The sequence below is a fragment of the Zea mays genome, chromosome 1, assembly GCF_902167145.1.
Source record: "Zea mays cultivar B73 chromosome 1, Zm-B73-REFERENCE-NAM-5.0, whole genome shotgun sequence".
Classification (NCBI taxonomy): Eukaryota; Viridiplantae; Streptophyta; class Magnoliopsida; order Poales; family Poaceae; genus Zea; species Zea mays.
Genome location: NC_050096.1, coordinates 80125015 through 80143527, shown reverse-complemented (window position 1 = coordinate 80143527; position 18513 = coordinate 80125015). Strand labels below are relative to the sequence as shown.

The 18513-nt window shown below is 39.7% G+C and overlaps 1 protein-coding gene, 1 long non-coding RNA gene and 1 other non-coding gene across 4 annotated transcripts; 1 reads left to right on the top strand and 2 right to left on the bottom strand.

Annotated features, from left to right (window-relative positions):
• The first annotated feature begins 3331 nt into the window (after positions 1–3331).
• LOC103637014 (uncharacterized) lies at positions 3332–11421 on the top strand. Of its 2 annotated transcripts, XR_002266145.3 has the most exons (10): positions 3332–3847; positions 5335–5416; positions 5899–5962; positions 6700–6772; positions 9898–10162; positions 10257–10527; positions 10623–10707; positions 10793–10917; positions 10990–11061; positions 11153–11421. XR_002266145.3 is itself a non-coding variant. In XM_020546412.2 (6 exons), the coding sequence occupies exons 2-6, from the start codon at positions 10266–10268 to the stop codon at positions 11248–11250; spliced, it is 642 nt and encodes a 213-aa protein (XP_020402001.1). In that variant the 5' UTR covers positions 9755–10162; positions 10257–10265; the 3' UTR covers positions 11251–11421. The 2 variants fall into 2 exon arrangements, 1 of the variants encoding a protein (XP_020402001.1); XM_020546412.2 differs by lacking the exons at positions 3332–3847; positions 5335–5416; positions 5899–5962; positions 6700–6772 and having other exon boundaries at positions 9755–10162.
• Positions 9270–9663, bottom strand: LOC103637004 (uncharacterized). Its single transcript, XR_558132.3, has 3 exons — positions 9593–9663; positions 9455–9517; positions 9270–9347 (listed from the first exon to the last, which is right to left on the bottom strand). It is a non-coding gene; the product is annotated as an uncharacterized lncRNA (long non-coding RNA).
• A 1061-nt stretch (positions 11422–12482) lies between the features above and the next one.
• LOC103637038 (uncharacterized) lies at positions 12483–16719 on the bottom strand. Its single transcript, XR_004855274.1, has 3 exons — positions 16395–16719; positions 15337–16306; positions 12483–14899 (listed from the first exon to the last, which is right to left on the bottom strand). It is a non-coding gene; the product is annotated as an uncharacterized protein (transcript).
• Between the last annotated feature and the right edge of the window lie 1794 nt (positions 16720–18513).

Genomic DNA, 18513 nt, shown 5'->3' with positions numbered 1-18513 from the left:
TGTGTTTGAGTATACTTGATGTAGTCTCAAAGGTGCATTGAAAGGAAAAGGTGAACTTGGATCATGCAAAGACTTCCACTGCACTCCGGTATTAGTGTACTCACCTGCAAGTTCATACTTATGCTCTCATTGACTTTTTGCTCTTAATTGCCATTTTTGGTGAGGCAATGAGGTTCAAGGGCCAAGAATGATCCCGTTTTGGTGCTTAATGCCAAAGGGGGAGAAATTAAGTCCAAAGCAAATGGATCAGCTACCACTTGTGAATTTTGAAAACAATAGAGTTAGAACTTTTGATTTGTCCAAAATACTCTTATTGCAAAATTTGGTCTCTTGTGGAGGAGAATTTTTTATTATGGGAAAGGGGGAGTTTTTGGTACTTGATCAATTTTTCCATTGGAATATCTCTTGATTTGCCCAAACAAGTGTGTTTGACTTAGAGATAGGAAAAAGGATTTTATTTACAAAAACAAACCAAGTGGTGGCAAAGAATGATCCAAATATGTCAAATCTTGTGCAAAAACAATTTGGTCCTCAATTGCATTGATGTTGCACTTCTTTTGGTTGCTTTTGTATGTGTTGGCATAAATCACCAAAAATGAGGAGATTGAAAGGGAAATGTGCCCTTGGGCAATTTCTATAATGTTTTGGTGATTAAGTGCCCAACATGTTTAAATTAAGTTCTAATGTGCCAAAGGATGAAAAGTGCAAATCAAGGCATGAGGTACGTTTCTAGACTTAGTACATTGTTTTGAGTACTAATGTATTTTGTCTAAGTGCTAGAAACAGGGAGAAAAGAATTGGAAAAAGACTTGGCTCTGTGCAGCCAACTCCAGCTCGACTTGGCACACCAGACTGTCCGGTGGTGCATCGGACAGTGTTCGGTGCGCCAAGCTGGTCCGCGTGAAAAGGCCGCTCTCGGGACTCGACGACGGCGTACGGCTATAATTCACCGGACTGTTCGGTGAGTCGTCCGCGATGAACTCGTCGTTCTCGGGAAACGAAAAAGGTGATGTGGCTATAATTCACCGGACTGTCTGGTGGTGCACCGGACTGTCTGGTGAGCCAACGGTTGCCAGTGCAATGGTCGGCCGCGCAATCCGCGGGCGACGCGTGGCCCGCTCCAACGGTCGGTAGGGGGCACCAGACTGTCCGATGCGCCAACGGACCCGAAGCTGCAACAGTCGACTGTGCCTGTTTTGGAAGGCAATCGCGCACCGGACAGCTACAGTGATTGTCCGGTGGTGCACCGGACTGTCCGATGCACCACACGACAGAAGGCAAGATTAACCTTCCAAGATTGTCTTCAACGGCTCCTAGCTGCCTTGGGGCTATAAAAGGGACCCCTAGGCGCATGGAGGAGTCACCCAAGCATTCACTAAGCATCCTAAGACTCCAAGACTCCAACTTCACGCATTCGATTCTTTGTGATAGAGATTTGAGCTCCAATTGAGTTGTGAACTCCATGCTTTGTGTTTCGAGCTCAAGTCGTGACTTGTGTGCATGGTTGTTCTGCATATTTGAGTCTTGTGTGTGTTGCTCTTCCCAACCTTACTCTTGTGCGTTCTTTGTGATCAATATTGTAAGGGCGAGAGGCTCCAACTTGTGGAGATTCCTCGCAAACGGGAAAAGACTATAATGAAGAAAGTCGTGGTATTCAAGTTGATCATTGGATCACTTGAAAGGGGTTGAGTGCAACCCTCGTCCATTGGGACGCCACAACGTGGAAGTAGGCAAGTGTTACTTGGCCGAACCACGGGATAAAAATCGCGTGTCTCTTGTGATTGCTTTCTCTGTGATTGTTTTGTCCACAAGAACTTGTCTCTCAACCACTTAGCCGTACTAACACTTTAAATTAAGTTTTTGTGGCTATTAGTGTTTGATTTTACAGGATCACCTATTCACCCCCCTCTAGGTGCTCTCAATGTTCGTTGGGCTTAGAAAGATCACTAGGGGAGGTTGTTTGCCCAACGATGGTGCCACCGACCAAACAGTGGGAAAATAGATTGGGTGGGGCAAAATTGGGGTGGGGGGTCATGGTGATAGCTCAAAAAAGTTGGTCTAGTACGACGATAGTGGAGGCACAGACCATCACTGGAGCCAGCTGGGAAGCAGTGGTGGTGGTGTTTAGTTGGATATGAATAAGATGATGACAAAATGACACATACATTAGATGATTTTTAGCATTAGGCTGCGACGAAGAACGAGCGAGGAGGCAGGGCAGAGCGGGATAATCATGATCTGGGTCGAGTGTACATCGAGGAAGAAGTAGTAAGGAACATAAGATAGAGATACATAGATTTAATCTGGTCCCCAATATATTGTGTCCGTGCAAAATACTATTTTGCACTATAGACTATACTCTTTATAGAGTAGAGATTGAAATAGAAGGTGAGGATTAGTAAGTTGTTGGAGATAACGTAGCAAAAAAATTGAGAGATGGTTGCCCATAAAATACATAATAGTTTCTTGACAAACTTACCGAAAATGCGGAGGAGAATATTTGGTTAAAATTGAAAACGGCAACTGAAGATGACGATTTCATTAAATTAACGTAGCTAAAAGTGGAGATATATTATAGATAAAAAATATGAGAAAAACTAGTACTAGGACCATGAATTCATGTAGTTCTCTTAACCGATAGAACTATTTTATGGATTCATCAAAATAGACAAAAAACTGAGTTACTATGTTTCAAGTGACTAAAATGCATATTAACAAGTTTTAGCCACAACGGGTACGGTAGCAAAATTTAAAATTAACGTCTACAATACCATAGAACAAGCATTGAGACGGGAGATATATATCTACCTCCCATTTAAATCTTCGAGTAAAAACAAATAATACTGCAACTTTCGTATTTAATTGTTTCATGTTTCATTTGACGAACAATTATCTCTACTACTTATTAAGTCAGCAATAGTAGCCTGCCTTTTTGTGTTCTGCCGGGTAGTCTCTGACAGGTAGGGCCCGCTTGCTCCTGCGTGCATGCTCCCGGTTTATTCCATAACACATTTTTTTACAAAAAATAGAATTACTGCACATGTCACGTGCACAGGAAGATACATGCACCGTGTGATAATAATCGTACTGCTACATGCACAGGAACACATATAAGCAGGTTTCAACACCAATTGGTGGGCAATGTGGTACTAAATTTACCTTACAAAAAAATTAAGACAGCCATATACACCGTGTGAGGCCCATCTGCCGATTTGTGTTCTGCGAGGCCCATCTGTCGATTTGTGTTCTGCGAGGCCCATCTCCGTGAAACCCTATCCCCGCTCGCGACCTCCAGCCCTGCGCGGCTACGCCCCGCCCGCATGCTCGCCTTGCGCCGCCGCCCTCTTGTTCGTCTTCGGTGCGGTCGCGGCCTCCAGTGCCCAGCGCCACCGCCGCTCCACCACCGCCGCTCCATCTTCTATCCCGCCGGCGGCCTCCAGCCCTGCGCCATCCCCATTTGTGCGGCCTCTACCGTCCCTACCCCCGCACAGTTCGTGCAACCGACTCCCCCCTCTTCAGTCCCCACGTCGTCCACTACTGCATGCTTCCTCCCCACGACCTCCACTTCCTCAGACACCTTATAGAGCTCGATGAAGATAAACCGGGAGCATGTGTGGACTCTATCTCGTCCGAGCACGCGTTTTCACCAGAGTCGGGTTCCTGTACCACGCCGCCGCGCCGGGCCTCTACAGTGTTCGAGCGCGCCTGCAGTGGACCGAGGGGGCGCTCAGCAGAGGCGAGGAGGGGCTTGCTCGGCCGACAACTGGGACTGCGCAGGCTACAAGGGGAGTAGTGAAGATCGACGGCGAGTTGCTCCACGACCGATCTCTCCCGCTTGAGGAGTAAGGTAGTTTTTTTATTTAGAATCAAGACTTTAGAATCCAGATTCCTTGAATCCCCTAAATTTTTATGCTGTTGGAATATGTCGTTTCAGCAATGTACATATTTTAAGGCTTCCAAGCCTCAAGCTTACAGTTACCCCCTCAATGTAACTGAGCATTTGTTCATTTTCTTGGCAAATTTAGTGTTCCGTGATCAGGATTTACTTGTATGACACTACTTCATGCAAGCAAGCTTAGCCTTCTGTAAAGTGACCATTCAATTTTAGGAAATAATGCAGTAGTATGGTAACTATGGTTGGTGGTATTTGAGACATTGGGGTATGACAAGACTTGCCATCTTCTTATCCTTTTTTGCATGGCCGGTAACACATGGGAGAAGCAGTTTAACTTATCCTTTTAAAGCTATGTACAGATTTAAGGTCTCCCTAATCCCAAGCTTATAGTACGCCTTCAATGTAACAACATATATTTCATTTGCTTGGTAACTTGGCTGCTTACCGCCGTCGGGGTTACTTGTACTATTGCACTACTCCATATCAGCAGACTTTTTTTTGGTAAAGCTGACCATTCAAAACTAGGCACCAATGCAATATATCATGATTGAACAATTTATGTTATCCAGTTTTATTTGCTTTCAACGCCATACTTAAACTACGTGCTTTCCTGGAAATCTGGTGTATGGCCTTTGGATCCAGCAACCAATTGTCCTAAAATCTAATGCATGGTCTTTGGAGTATCATTTTCGTTGTTTCTTAGTGGTAACTTGGCTGCTTACCGCGGTCAGGGTTACTTGTACTGTTGCACTACTCCATATCAGCAGACTTTTTTTTGGTAAAGCTGACCATTCAAAACTAGGCACCAATGCAATATATCATGATTGAACAATTTAAGTTATCCAGTTTTATTTGCTTTCAACGCCATACTTAAACTACGTGCTTTCCTGGAAATCTCGTGTATGGTCTTTGGATCCAGCAACCAATTGTCCTAAAATCTAATGCAGAGTCTTTGGAGTATCATTTTCGTTGTTTCTTAGTGGTTCCTTCAATATTGCTAGGCCTGCTTGTGTACTTGCTATGCATTGTTTCTGTACCTTCACCTTAAAAAAACAAAACACCATGTATTGCCAGTCTGATAGGGTTGAAATGCAAATGATAAGGTTGCGGTCGGGTCAGTAGACATATACAATACTTTGTTCATCTATTGCCAAACTGGAAAGTTTGAACATTTTTATCCATGTACCCTGACTCTGACTGGGATAGGTGACCTGTTCACTGATTCGGTCCCAAGTGTGCTTGAAACTCTGGTGGATTTTGCCCATCAAATTGAAACAGCGTATTGAGACGGCAAAACATCTGTCAAAATTTGAATTTTATCGGAGCCCGTGTGTTGCTTGTCAATCAAGTTTGAATTGTTACAGTACTGAATGAGCCCTCAAATTGCATAGTGATGTTCTCTTTTTATGTGCCTGATAGTTGGTCCTATTGTATTTCAGTTGCTCTTGCGGTAGTTCCCCCAACTGTCACCATGCAGTACGAGGAGGGTAAGACTGTGGACCTCTATGTCCCCAGGAAGTGGTACGTTTGCCTCATCCTCTTGTAGAAATATTATTGTTGCCTGTAAGTAGCTAATGAAAATCTATACAAAATTAAGGCCGATTTAGAACGAACCGTTGAAAATACTAAATTAAGGTAGGTTTAGAACGAACTGTTGTTGTCCAACAAATTTCTAGGAAGATGGCATGGTATTAAAAATCAATACAATCTAACATTATTATGAAAGCGAGTGGGATTGTCATTGATTCAATAACCTTAATAGGACGTTCTCTTCGACTAGCCTTTTTGCTCACTTGGTCAGTTTGTGTTTATTTCAAATATTTGTTTATTACTGAGCTAGCAAATAGCAATGATTAGTTTCTCAAAACATGTAGTGTGTTGTGTTGCTGCATCAGAATTGAGAATGATCTTTGAATATGTTCATATAGTTGTCACCTACTTACCATTGTGTTTTTTCTTAGAGTTAATCTTTGCTTCTCTACTTACCATTTTGTTTTTCTCAGAGTTAATCCCAAGCAGTGCAGACTCTCAAGCATCAGTGTTGCCTTTTTCTTCTTGTGCCCACAAGTATGGAGCATCTGTCTTTTACAACCTCGTGTTGCTTCCAGTATACTGTCTTTCCATGAATTATGTCTAGCTTTGAATTTTGGAAAATTATAGAGTAATATACTTTATTGCTGATCCCAGACATCTAGGTGGTCCATTTATGGATATGTAGTTCTTTGCTTGGCACACAATCTTCCTTGTACTGTTTACTAAATTTAGGTGGACAAACAAAATGCTTCTGTAGTTTTCTTTGTCCATTAGCAAAATAACAAGTATTATCAGCTTTGATGAATGTTAAATATTGATGAGAAAAACTATGAAACATCTTATTATGTAACCTAATCTAAGATTATTATGGGAGCGAGTGGGATTGTCATTGATTCAGTAACCTTAATATGATGTTCTCTTCGACTTGCCTTTCTGCTCACCTGGTCAGTTTGTGTTTATTTCAAATATTTTGTTCATTATCGAGCTAGCAAATAGCAATGATTAGTTTCTCAAAACATGTAGTGTGTTGTGTCGCTGCATCCGAATTGAGAAGGATCTTTGAATATGTTCCTATAGTTGTTACCTACTTACCATTGTGTTTTCTCATCAACATTTAACATTGTATAGTAGTTCTGTCATCATTGTATAGCAGTTCTGTCATCTTAGTTTGGCGTTGCTATGAAAATTCTGATAGAGAATACCAGTTTCTTTTCTCAGAATGTGAATACTTATGTTTTCTATAATAATCATGGGTCGTTGTGACTATCCAGGGAAATTCGGAATTGTGTTCGCCTCAATTTCTGTACCCATCTTTGCAGCTCTGTATTGTCCAACAAAACTTTGGTTAGTGCTTTCATGCTTTCATTTTGTGTTCTTAATACTATTTCTTTTATATTGAATATTTGAATGACCTGTTCTACTATTACAGTTTGAACATGTTTTGTTATGTCATGTCTATTACCAAATTGTAAAAGCAAATGAATTGTATTGAGAACAAATTTAAATTAAAATTCCAACTAATATATATGGACATGACAAACTTGTGTGTATTAGGGGTATTTATTGGGGTATGAAGTTTATATACAAGCATGCTTCCGGTATATAGAGGTTGATGCTAAATGATAGTTGAAAGGATTAGCTGGTAGTATGCTTTCCGTATGGTGCACTTGCACTTGCGCAACTTCATTCTTCTTCGCTTCTCTTAATTCTTCTTTCTATGTCTACAGTTCAATACAAAGCGAAACACCCTTAAGTGAGACTAGGTGTGTGCCCATGCGTTGCCACGAGAGTTAAAGATTAGTATAAAATATAGATACGGAACGATAAACATCACTATGATATGCAAAATTCATATGATAAAATATCACGTAACACTAATATCATGAACTGATGTCGAATAAACATTATAAGAAGTCGAACAGCCATGCTAAAATATTTATTCACAAGTACGACCAAGTACAGTTCAAGGAACAAATAACAATCCTTTCTCATGAAATGAAATAAAAAAGGGCAACACATACAGACACCTGACCGGACTTCAGAAGCTAGCTCCAGCTTAAACCAGCTATAGAACTCCCCACCTTTCATCATGCTGATCATCAGGAACTGCCCTTTCAAACACACGTCTTTGAACCCTGTTGCTACGATCCTGCAAACTGGACCTGTACAATATTAGCCAATTGCCTCTACCTACACTCTTCATATAGACAACTCCACTCCTAGAGTATGGTCTTGTTGCAACAGTCATTTGTGGTCACAGACGTTGCAGTAGCATAAAAGGTCTCGTTCAGAATTACATAAATTAATGAACTTGATACATAGTTCAATAGATTTTCAATTATTTGGTCAGCTGGTCTCCATAAGTTTGTCAATTGGCCTCTTCATCAGCTTTTCATCGGTGCTCTCTTGATGCAAAGGTTTTTCTCTGGTTTCTATTGATGCAGAACCTTCTCATCTGCATGTCATCTGGTTTGACATGTTGCATAGGCTTCTCCAATCCATAAGAATGAAGTATAAACGCTATTGTTTGGTGCACTGCCAACCTTTGCTTTGCTGGAACTAAGTCCTATGAAAGCTACATCTACTTTTATCTGAGATGGCCTTGTTCTGGAAATAACGAACATGCACGTCAGCATGAAGTTCAGTAAATGATACTGTGGAATATAAATTGAAAAATCTTCAGTTGCTTTCCAGCCATACAAAAAGAAAAGTAGAAAACTGATTGTAGAAAGTGAAGGTATTGATATTTATTTTTATCTAATCTATATTATTATCATATTAACCAATACATTGTTTCGTTTTTCTAATCCAAATCTAGGTAGCACTGATCCATTCCATAGAAAATGGTGCATTACTTTGTGAGGAAAAACATTGAACTAATTTAAGGCAATGCTTGGTGACAAAATGCACCATATAAAAGTTTGAGTGTACTGATAGTCAGAAAAGACCATAAATTGCAAGCAAAGTATCTTTTGATTTATTATTAGCACCGATGTTCCATTAAATTGCAATAAACTTTATAAAAATATATTTAATGGTAGCTCCTATATATATATTTGATTAAAGTTGAATGCATGAGAAGTGACAGGACGTGAAACTGACAATTAAAAAGGATTTAGTCAGAAGTATATTTAGACTAAGCGCCTTGAACAGACCACAAGCTATTCACATATTGTGTTCGATTAGGAATCAGTCATTTGCGATGTCTTAGATGAGCGCCACGTGTACTCTATTTCTTGCACCATGCCACAGAGGCCACCAGCAACATGCTCGCCCTGTGCTGTAGAGGCTGTATCGACGCTCGCCGATACGCTGCTTATCGTATCAGCGCGCGCGACATTGAGGGTCGTGTAGTAGTCAGGCAGAGCATCAGCTTTATTTGTTCCATATCAATTCTATCATATTAGGTCGTCTGACCCTGCAAATGCAAAAGACAGGTTTGAACCACCCAAAAGGCATGTAAGGACTCAGAAGCAGGGGTAAAACCATACAAAATTTCTGCCTTGCTCTTTATTTCTTTGTTGTTACTTGGATAGTCCAATGTATGCAGAGCAGTAAGACCCAACTATGCAACCGTAAATAAAAGCTTCTTACCGTGAGAGAACCTTCAGAATATAATGCTTCATTGAAATCTGCCGCAAACGTCTGTCAGCTTAATTCTTTAATTCCACATCGTGAAAGGTAACCTCTGGCTTCATTGAAATCTGCCACAAAAGGGAAACCAGCAAACGGGAATTACATTGCAGAATTCAATTGCCACAAAAGAAATCTGGCGTTTTCTTAGAGTACCAGGAAGACGATTGTAATCCGGTTCTATTCCATTCCCATTGATATCCTTGTGGTTTGGTGTCATGTATTTGCCAACTGTGACGATAATACCAGAACCATCATGAAGTTCAAATACAGATTGGATTAAGCCCTGCATCACCCTAGACATGAGTTACCAGACACAAAAAGGGCATAATATAATCCTGTTGATCATAGGGAAAGAAAACGTCACAATATCCTCTTTTGGGTGGTTCAAACCTTGCCAAAAGTCCTTTCGCCAACAAGAACAGCTTTGCAATTGTCATGAAGTGCTGAAGCAACCTAAAAAATTATTGGTGCGTGAGCTTTGACTACATGCCATTTCATTACTGTCGGTGGACGAAAATGTGTACTTACTATTTCACTGGCGCTTGCTGTCCTATTATTCACCAGCAACTGTCACAAGATGTAGATAAACATATGAGACATATTATGTTACATTTTATGATTTAACTTTATATATTGTTATATGAAAAATCTTCAATTTGATGCTAGGTTTCTTAAAGAACAAAGACGTAGATAGAGTCTACACTTTCTACAAAATAGTTTCTTGTAATTTCATTATGATGTAAAAGAAATCTATTTGTTTGACAGAGGGACTTCGTCATTTAATCCTTTTAATGATGTTTTCTTTGCAATAATGCCATGATTGGTCCTACAAGATCAATGGCGGGATCAGGTAGAATAAACCAAAATAGGACAGTTCCAGACATTCATCCCTTTCCTCCGTAAGTATATAGTTCACTTGTCACATTTATATATGAATGAAGAACTTAAGCTACAGTTTGTGTTTTATATAGTTTCGTGTTATTTGATGATATTCAAGATTTCAATAACTTACCACACGTAAAGAGTATCTTTTCGAGGGTAGTTGTTAAGTTCCCTAGGCGTCATGATAGTCAACACTTCATCCTACAGGATATCACAGTGAGTTACTTCAAGCTTTAAAATAGAGTCAATATAGTCATGTTGTTATAATAAAATTCTTTGACTCATACGACCTGTATTCCCATATATCTAGGGATCCAAAATGGAAGCAATTTCAAGTCGCAATAATGTTCCACGTTTCGATGCCTTACTCACACAAGGATGCACATATACATTGTATAGAGTGGGATTCTGTCTAAATAGGGAGGGGATTCAATTTCGGAATATTGGACATGGGCTAGAGATCGGACTGATAACACATACTATTGTGGAGCCATTCATTAAGCCAATCCAATTTCCTCCATTTCCAAAGTATCTTATGCCATTCCATAAGGTGTATCAACAACCGCATAAGTCGTTCGTAGGTAATGATCATTCCTTCCATATGGTTTATATATATAGTACTAATGGCTGATGTATAAGTTATTCAAAGATAACTAATCACATGTGAATTGCTCAGACATTATTGGCATAGTTCTTCATTTAGAGCCATTAAAGCATATCGGTGGAAGGCCTTATAGAGAGGCTGTACTAATGGATTCCAGGTGACACTAATTTATAGCTACATTATTTTTTGAAAGTATTAAGTAATTGTTAGGTCTTATTCAGACAACATTAATGTTTTTATAGGTGGGATCTAATCGTCGTGGGGGTATGGACTGACCTCTTGCAAAGAAATGCTCTACGATGGTCGTTAGCTAGAGTTGACAATAACATAATTATTGGAACTATGCTGCGTCGTAACAATAAACACAGTAATTTCTCTTGTACCTAAATTCTTTCAACTTGAACTCAATTCTTATGCTTATTTATTATCCTAACAATAGGATGCTTGGAAACCTCGGATTACAACACCGTTCATTTCAACCCAGATCATCACACTACATACCACTTGAAGAGTGAGTGGTTCTTATAATAGATTTATAAACTATAGCTAAAATTAAAATGATAATATAATCATCTTCTTACAAATTATGTTCTAAATTGCAGCTATTCGACGTTCGTTGATTCAAAATCCAAGGCGTCGTATCGTCGACAAATTTCTTGAGAACAGACGGGCACATCTCACAACTGTGATATCTGATTGAGACGTATTCTAGCTTGTTATAGTAGATACTTTGTTAGTTATGATTTAGATGAAACTTAGTAGTAATGATTTGTTCTCTATTTTGTATTAGTCGTGTGTTCGGTCTCAATGGTGATCACTTTGTATAAAACTATGTGGCCTTTCTATGAGCTAATAAATAAGTTCACCATCATTATTCTTCATTCATCTTTCTTCATCACTGTTAGCATGGTTCTTGATCTATACAAGCCTATGTCATTTGCATTTAGTCCACTGTAATCCATGGCCTGGTAATCACAAAACTATTGAAAACAATATCCGCTTACGAAAGATATGTGGAAAATGCGGTAGGAACGACATAATGATGATAGCATTTTTGCAAATTGAAAGAACAAAAAAATTGCTCACCGAAGAGGATCACTTCATTCTTCATCTCAAAACACTCCAGACGATGCAGCAGTTTTGGAACAAAAACTTGAACCTTGCAACAAAGCAACACTTGAGACGGGTGTTTCCTTCTTTAACTGAAGGCACTCAGATCATACGACACTCTTGGAAAAAAATGAAACCTTTCAAAAAATAAACCAGCAAATATCACCTCTTCCCCTTTTTTTACGAAACTCGCCAGCACCTCTTCGAGGGGGGAGGCAGAAGCAAGATAACACTTAAACGACAGTAAACAATACACAAACCAGTTAAAAATATGAAAAATCACCCATTACAAGAGCTGTAGGCTGTAGCATGGTTATTAACACACAACTGACCTCATATGAACATATCATGAGACAACATTAGTACAATTAACGTGAAAAAATGCATAATATTAATGTTACATCGCCAAATAAATAGAGATAATAACATATGCATTCTGGCTTTTACATGTTGAATTTATGGACATCTACTACATATGAGATTGCTCAACCTATTCGAGCATTTAAATGGAAAACAACTTCCTGCAATCATCAATTAAGGGATTCAAGTATACACCACACTCCACTGCACTAATATTCTTAGCAGCATCAATTGAACATAATCACAAAAGGACTGGCAAGAAGATGCAGAGTAAGATAACATTCTTGGTAGGCATAGAACATAATCTTACTGGAAAAATATATTGTTTTATTGTTTTCCTCTTCGTTTTATTTTTCTTTCTTCTTGCTCTGTTGTTCAGTCAGTCTGTCATCCCCATAAACTAGTTCTAGATAGTAGTACGAAAGGCATTTTCCTCTTCACACTCTTGGTTGCTGCCTTGGCCCCTCCTCAACCCTGTTTTACTTGACTTCAGCTTTGACAATATATTAGTCACTAAGCATTTATTTTCCAACTTGGCAATGTTGACAACATGCAGAAGAGAAAAGGCATAACCTCTGCACCATGGTTTAGCCAACCATTAGCATTTATGTATTCAAACATCATAGCCCACATCTTGATAAGCACCACTTTCTGGTTATATTTATCATAAAAATTGAGCATTATTGTGTGTTAAAATACGCGAACACACAAACAATAATGATATAATGCTCTAAAGCTAAAGCCATAAAAAGGTACTCAATGTCTTCAAAATTAATTTCATAGTTATCATGGTTGTTCGTCTTAAGGTCCTTGAAAATACATAATATTCACAGTACAAAATTCATGAAGTGCTCAATACCACCAGCAATATATTGGTAAGAAAAACCGTTCTATAATTACATTGTTAATTGTACTCCCATAATCCATATCCAAATTCCACCCACGAGTCATATTTCATAAGCACAAAAGCCGTTCTATAATTACATTGTTAATGATACTTCCATAATCCATATCCAAATTCCACACACGAGACATATATCATAAGCACAAGGGGAGAAAGAAATTTCAGATAACATATAATTTCAAATGACAGATAATGCCATGTTCATGAATCTTGATAACAGTAACAACATGACACGACATTAAAGTATCATCTGCAGCACATGACAAGAATTGCATGATCCACGCTTCCACATGTCAAACCAGAGTATAGTGGTGTCAAAAGGGCAGAAAACAAGAAAAGGAGGATATGAGAACAAATAATGAGCATAGAAGAACAATATTGTTATTGAGTGTTGTTTGCGCAGGTCCTCAATTTATTGAACCATATCCATGAAGCATGAACTATAGAAATAGGGGATGTCTACTTTGCAACCTGAAAATAAAACACAAATAAGCACTAAAGAATTATGGAATTCTGTAAAATAATGTAAATTCCAGTTACAAAAAACCACTGAGCATGCAGTTTTGGTAAATCAAAATTGACTCTAGATGTTACTAAAATAGGGAACCCGCTGAGCATGCAATTTTGGTAAATTAAATTGACTCCCCTGCAATGCTAACCCATCAGTGTCTCAATTAGAAAATTTGAGTAATTAAATTCAGAGCATCTCTGAAAATTCAAGTACCTAAATTGTGCACTAAAACTTATACATCATGCTAAGTAAGCAATGTAATTTCAAGATACGAATATTGTCAGCTTTACCAAGATCAATGTCATTTGAAGTACCCAAAATATATTTGGGAAAAACACGCCCGTACCACTTGTTTGTGTGGATTTCATACCCTAAATTTTATGATGTTTTCTTTTGTTCTACGACTAATGGTATGTCTTCATTTTTTTCTTAGCTAATTAGGATCCATTGTAGCAGCATGCTTTTAGGCTTTAATCTTACAGATTGACGGTAAACTGAAACATATTCCTAGAAAAGTGAGTATTCCTTAGAATTTGTTTAGTATCCACTGTAGCAACATGCTATTAGGCATTTAGGCTGTAATCTAATTAAATTCAGTTTCAAAAAGGATCAATCACATGGATGCTGTCCTAGAAGCAAAAAAAAAGAACCCACAGTAAACAGAAGTTACCAAACAGTAAATTCTTTTGTTCTACGACTAATGGACTGCCTTCATGTGTTTTCTTACCTGTTTAGGATCCATTGTAGCAGCATGCTTTTAGACAAAAGAATCTATAGATTGAAGTTAAACCGAAACATATTCCTAGAAAAGTGGGTATTCCTTAGATGAATAGGAACTGAAACATAAACTTTCACGTCGATTGAATTCTCGACAGAAGTACCTGGAGTTGGTTAGATAGTCATTCGATAAGTACTGAGGGAACAAGCAATTCTTCTGTGAGATCCCATTGGATGAGACGAACCATATACCACCATTTGAAGTGCACCAAGTGTTCTTCAATGTCTCCAGCAGCTGGAGATGCTTTAGTTTTCATTTTTATCTGATTGGTTCCAGCAGTAGGTCCTGGTGATGACTGCTCTCTAAAGGATGGATGCACGAATGCACCCTCTTTAGAACAAAATTCGTCCAACATATGTTGTAAATATTCAACAACATCCTTTGTCCACTGAGAGCGTTGGTTATCAGAACCCGCTACTGAAATACTGTTAGGTGTCTGTCGGGTCTGTAGCTATATAAAATTGAATACACATCATCAAAATGGTGCAATGTGGCATTTGATAGTAAATAAGAGAAGGTTACAAGAGATTCCAAACCTGGTTTAGGTATGTGACTTTAATAAACCATGTTGCTCTTAGCAACAGAACATTATATCGAATTAGACCTTCAAAAAGTGATTTCCTACGGTAACCATGAGGAACGTGCTCAGACAATGAACACAGTCGCTTGTTTGGCTGAGCAAGGGCCTGCAAGGCAATAATGGATGTAAAGAAAGAAAACTAACGAATGTAAGCAAACTGAGCTCATTGCTGCAGCACCAGCATAACAAAGTAAAAAACATCATTCAACACCATAAATCGAATATTCCAAGCTGAATAACTTTGAATTCCACAGATGAAACATGTGAAAAAGGCTAATGCTCGCTGTCCCAAGTAACAATGTTGTTCAAGATTTTAAATGCCAAAAGCAACCTCACAGTAAGAATGGTCATATGTCCTTAGTTGTTATTCTAGCAGTACACTATCAATCAAATACTCAAAAGGAAGCCAAACATCTAACTATCAGGCGAAAGCAAGCTTAAAAATTTGCAAACTTAGATAACAAACATGAAATATTTACCGAGGTTCTATTGAACAAAACATTATATTATTATAACAACAAATGACAGGTTAGTCTGCTCGACCTCAATCCATTTTCTGCGGGTGTCCTCATTACATGGTCTTTGCTCTGGGTAAACTCCAGGCTTGATCAGTAGAGATCCATAAAGAGGAACTCCATAAACTTGGCCAGCTTGTTGTGAAAGAAAGAGCATCAGTGTTTTATGTTTAACACAATATCATGTAATAGGAGGCTTGATCAGTTTTTTATGTTCTAGAATTCACAAATGACAGCCCACATTATCTGCTTTTTAAATTTCAGGTAACCTGAATTTGATCAAACCAGATGGATGGGATACACATGTAACTGATTAAATTATAAAAGCTCCTTAAATATCCCATATATATATATTGTCTTAAGGGAAAGAGACCTAATTGAAATCAACTTACTGGAGATTACGCCTACGGATGGTAGACTCTTCACCATTGCCTAGAAGAAGTGTCCTCTAGAGAAAAGTCAATTAGAAACCGATAGCCAAGTTATAATGGCACCTGCGATGCTCTAAAAACGTGGTAGGGTGCCTATAGGTCATTTTCTTGCTAATTTTGCCAGGGAAATTGCAAAAATCTAAAGCAGCATTAGTTTCAATGGTGCTTTTGAACTTAAATGAGTACATAAAAAACCTCTGAGAAGACATACTGCATATAAAGAATATGTCCTTAAAATTTAACATGAATTCTTAATCTTTCACATTGCATTGGTGATTGGTGACACTCTAGGGGCCTGTTTGGTTGCTACCTTGCCAGGCAGCTCGCCGGCCAGGCAATCATCCTAGCCCCATGCGACCAAAATCGGACGCCTGGGATGGATTCCTAGGCCAGGCAGCTCCGTCCAGGAGCCATCCAAATAAACCCTAGAAGCATGTACCACTCAGACAACTCATCACTTGGATTAATATCATCAAAGTCCAGGCATAATCACGTACCTCCTCTTTAGCAGCTTGTCTAATGTTGTCTTTTGCTTATAAGTTAGCATTCCTCAGGCTAATACGAAGCCTGCTAAAATGTTCAAGGTTTATATAAAAAAGTAGGCTAAAAAGGATAACAAAAATAAACAAACTCCAAGTCTCCAAGAATATCTTACTTCTTGTATTGTTCATCCCATGACTTCAAGGTTGCTTGACCAGACTGCACCTCATCAAAAGTGGGAAGCTGCTGTGCTAGAAGATCAAGCTGGAACTGCAGTGACTTCAGCAACTGCAGAGCATCCTGTGCAGAACCATTCAACCTTGGAAGATAATTTGCTTCCTCTGTCCCTTTCCCTGTTTTTCCACATGATTCAATTGCAGTAATGTTCTCATCAAGCTGTGAAACTGCTTGGCCCCATTCTTTCTTAAGATTTTCAACAGCTTGTGTGACTCCATCCATCCTAATATCTTAATGAATCAAAATCAGCAGATTTAACATGCTGGCATGTGAAGAAAGGACAACTGAAAACTTGTAACATAAACAGAATTTAGTCTTGATACATGAATAAGTGCACTCCTGAAAACTTAAGTTCCTTCTGGAGGAACAAAAAATCCTCATGGAGGAGGATTTCCTTAGCAGTACATAAACGAATATCCATGGCATGTGGAGTACATTTCGGGTTGATGTAAAACATCCATATTCCTTACAATGAAATAAGTAATTATAACGCAACTACACAACATGTACCACCATCCTAAGCATTCCCTTGTTGGAGACATCCTAAAAGATTACATTCTCTATATTTCTTTCCTCTTCAACAACATTCTCTAAATCATGTCTTTTATACACAAATACCTATATTAGAGACATTTTTAATTTGTCCTGTAAATTTAGTAGACCGTTTAAAGGACGCGCCGGAGGGAGTAGAGGATGACCTCATCCTCTAAATTTAGGGTATAGGTGAAAGGGAAATGTGCCCTTGGGCCATTTCTAAGTATTTTGGTGATTGAGTGCCAACACAAGTGCTTAAATGTGAATCTATGCCCATGGATGGACAAAGTACAAATCAAGGTTAAAGGTATGTTTCTCAGGCTTAGTACATTGTTTTATGGACTAATGTATTGTGTCTAAGTGCTGGAAATAGGAAAAATCGGATCGGAAATGAGTTGGCTCGAGCAGCCAAGAACCTGCCCAGTCTGGGAGCACCGGACTGTCCGGTGGTGCACCGGACAGTGTCCGGTGCGCCAGACTGACTTGGGCGAACTAGTCGCTCTCGGGAATTTACCGGCGATGTACGGCTATAATTCACCGGACTGTACGGTGTGCACCGGACTGTCCGGTGAGCCAACGGTCGGCCGGGCCAACGGTCGGCCGCGCGATCTGCGCGGGACACGTGGCCGAGCCAACGGCTAGAAGGGGGCACCGGACTGTCCGGTGTGCACCGGACATGTCCGGTGCGCCAACGGCTCCAAGGCCGCCAACGGTCGGCTTCGCTATTTAAGGAAGGAAATCGGGCACCGGACAGTGTCCGGTGTGCACCGGACTGTCCGGTGCGCCAAACGACAGAAGGCAAGAATGGCCTTCCAGATTTGCTCTCAACGGCTCCTAGCTGCCATGGGGCTATAAAAGGGACCCCTAGGCGCATGGAGGAAGATACGAAGCAACCTTAGAGCATTCTTGATCATCCACACTCAGTCTTTGCGCATTCGTTTGTCATTCTCAGTGATTCGAGCTCCGTTCTAGTGAGAACTTTGAGATAGTCTTTTGAGCTCGATTCTTGGCCGTGTGTGTGCGCATTTTGCTGTGGATTTGTGTGTGTTGCTTCCCTCCCTTACTCCGTGCTTCTTTGTGAACTTTAAGTGTAAGGGCGAGAGACTCCAATTTGTGGAGATTCCTCGCAAGTGGGATAAAGATAAGCAAAGCAAAACATCGTGGTATTCAAGTGGGTCTTTGGACCGCTTGAGAGGGGTTGATTACAACCCTCGTCCGCTGGGACGCCACAACGTGGAGTAGGCAAGCGTTGGTCTTGGCCGAACCACGGGATAACCACCGTGTCATCTCTGTGATTGATCCTTGTTGGTTGTTGTGTTTTGTTGAGGATTCCGATCTAGCCACTTGGCAATTATTGTGCTAACGATTAACCAAGTTTTGTGGCTTAAGATTTTGAAGTGTTACAGGATCACCTATTCACCCCCCCTCTAGGTGCTCTCAATTGGTATCGGAGCCGTTCTCTTCAAGAAGGGACTAATCGCCCGAAGAGATGGATCCTAAGGGGAAGGGAATCGTGATCAACG

Coding starts and splice junctions, on each gene's coding strand:
- LOC103637014 (XM_020546412.2), top strand. CDS start 10,266: ATGGAAGCAATTTCAAGTCGCAATAATGTTCCACGTTTCGATGCCTTA. Junction 10,708..10,792: donor GCTGTACTAATGGATTCCAG/GTGACACTAATT, acceptor ATGTTTTTATAG/GTGGGATCTAATCGTCGTGG. Junction 10,918..10,989: donor GCGTCGTAACAATAAACACA/GTAATTTCTCTT, acceptor TCCTAACAATAG/GATGCTTGGAAACCTCGGAT.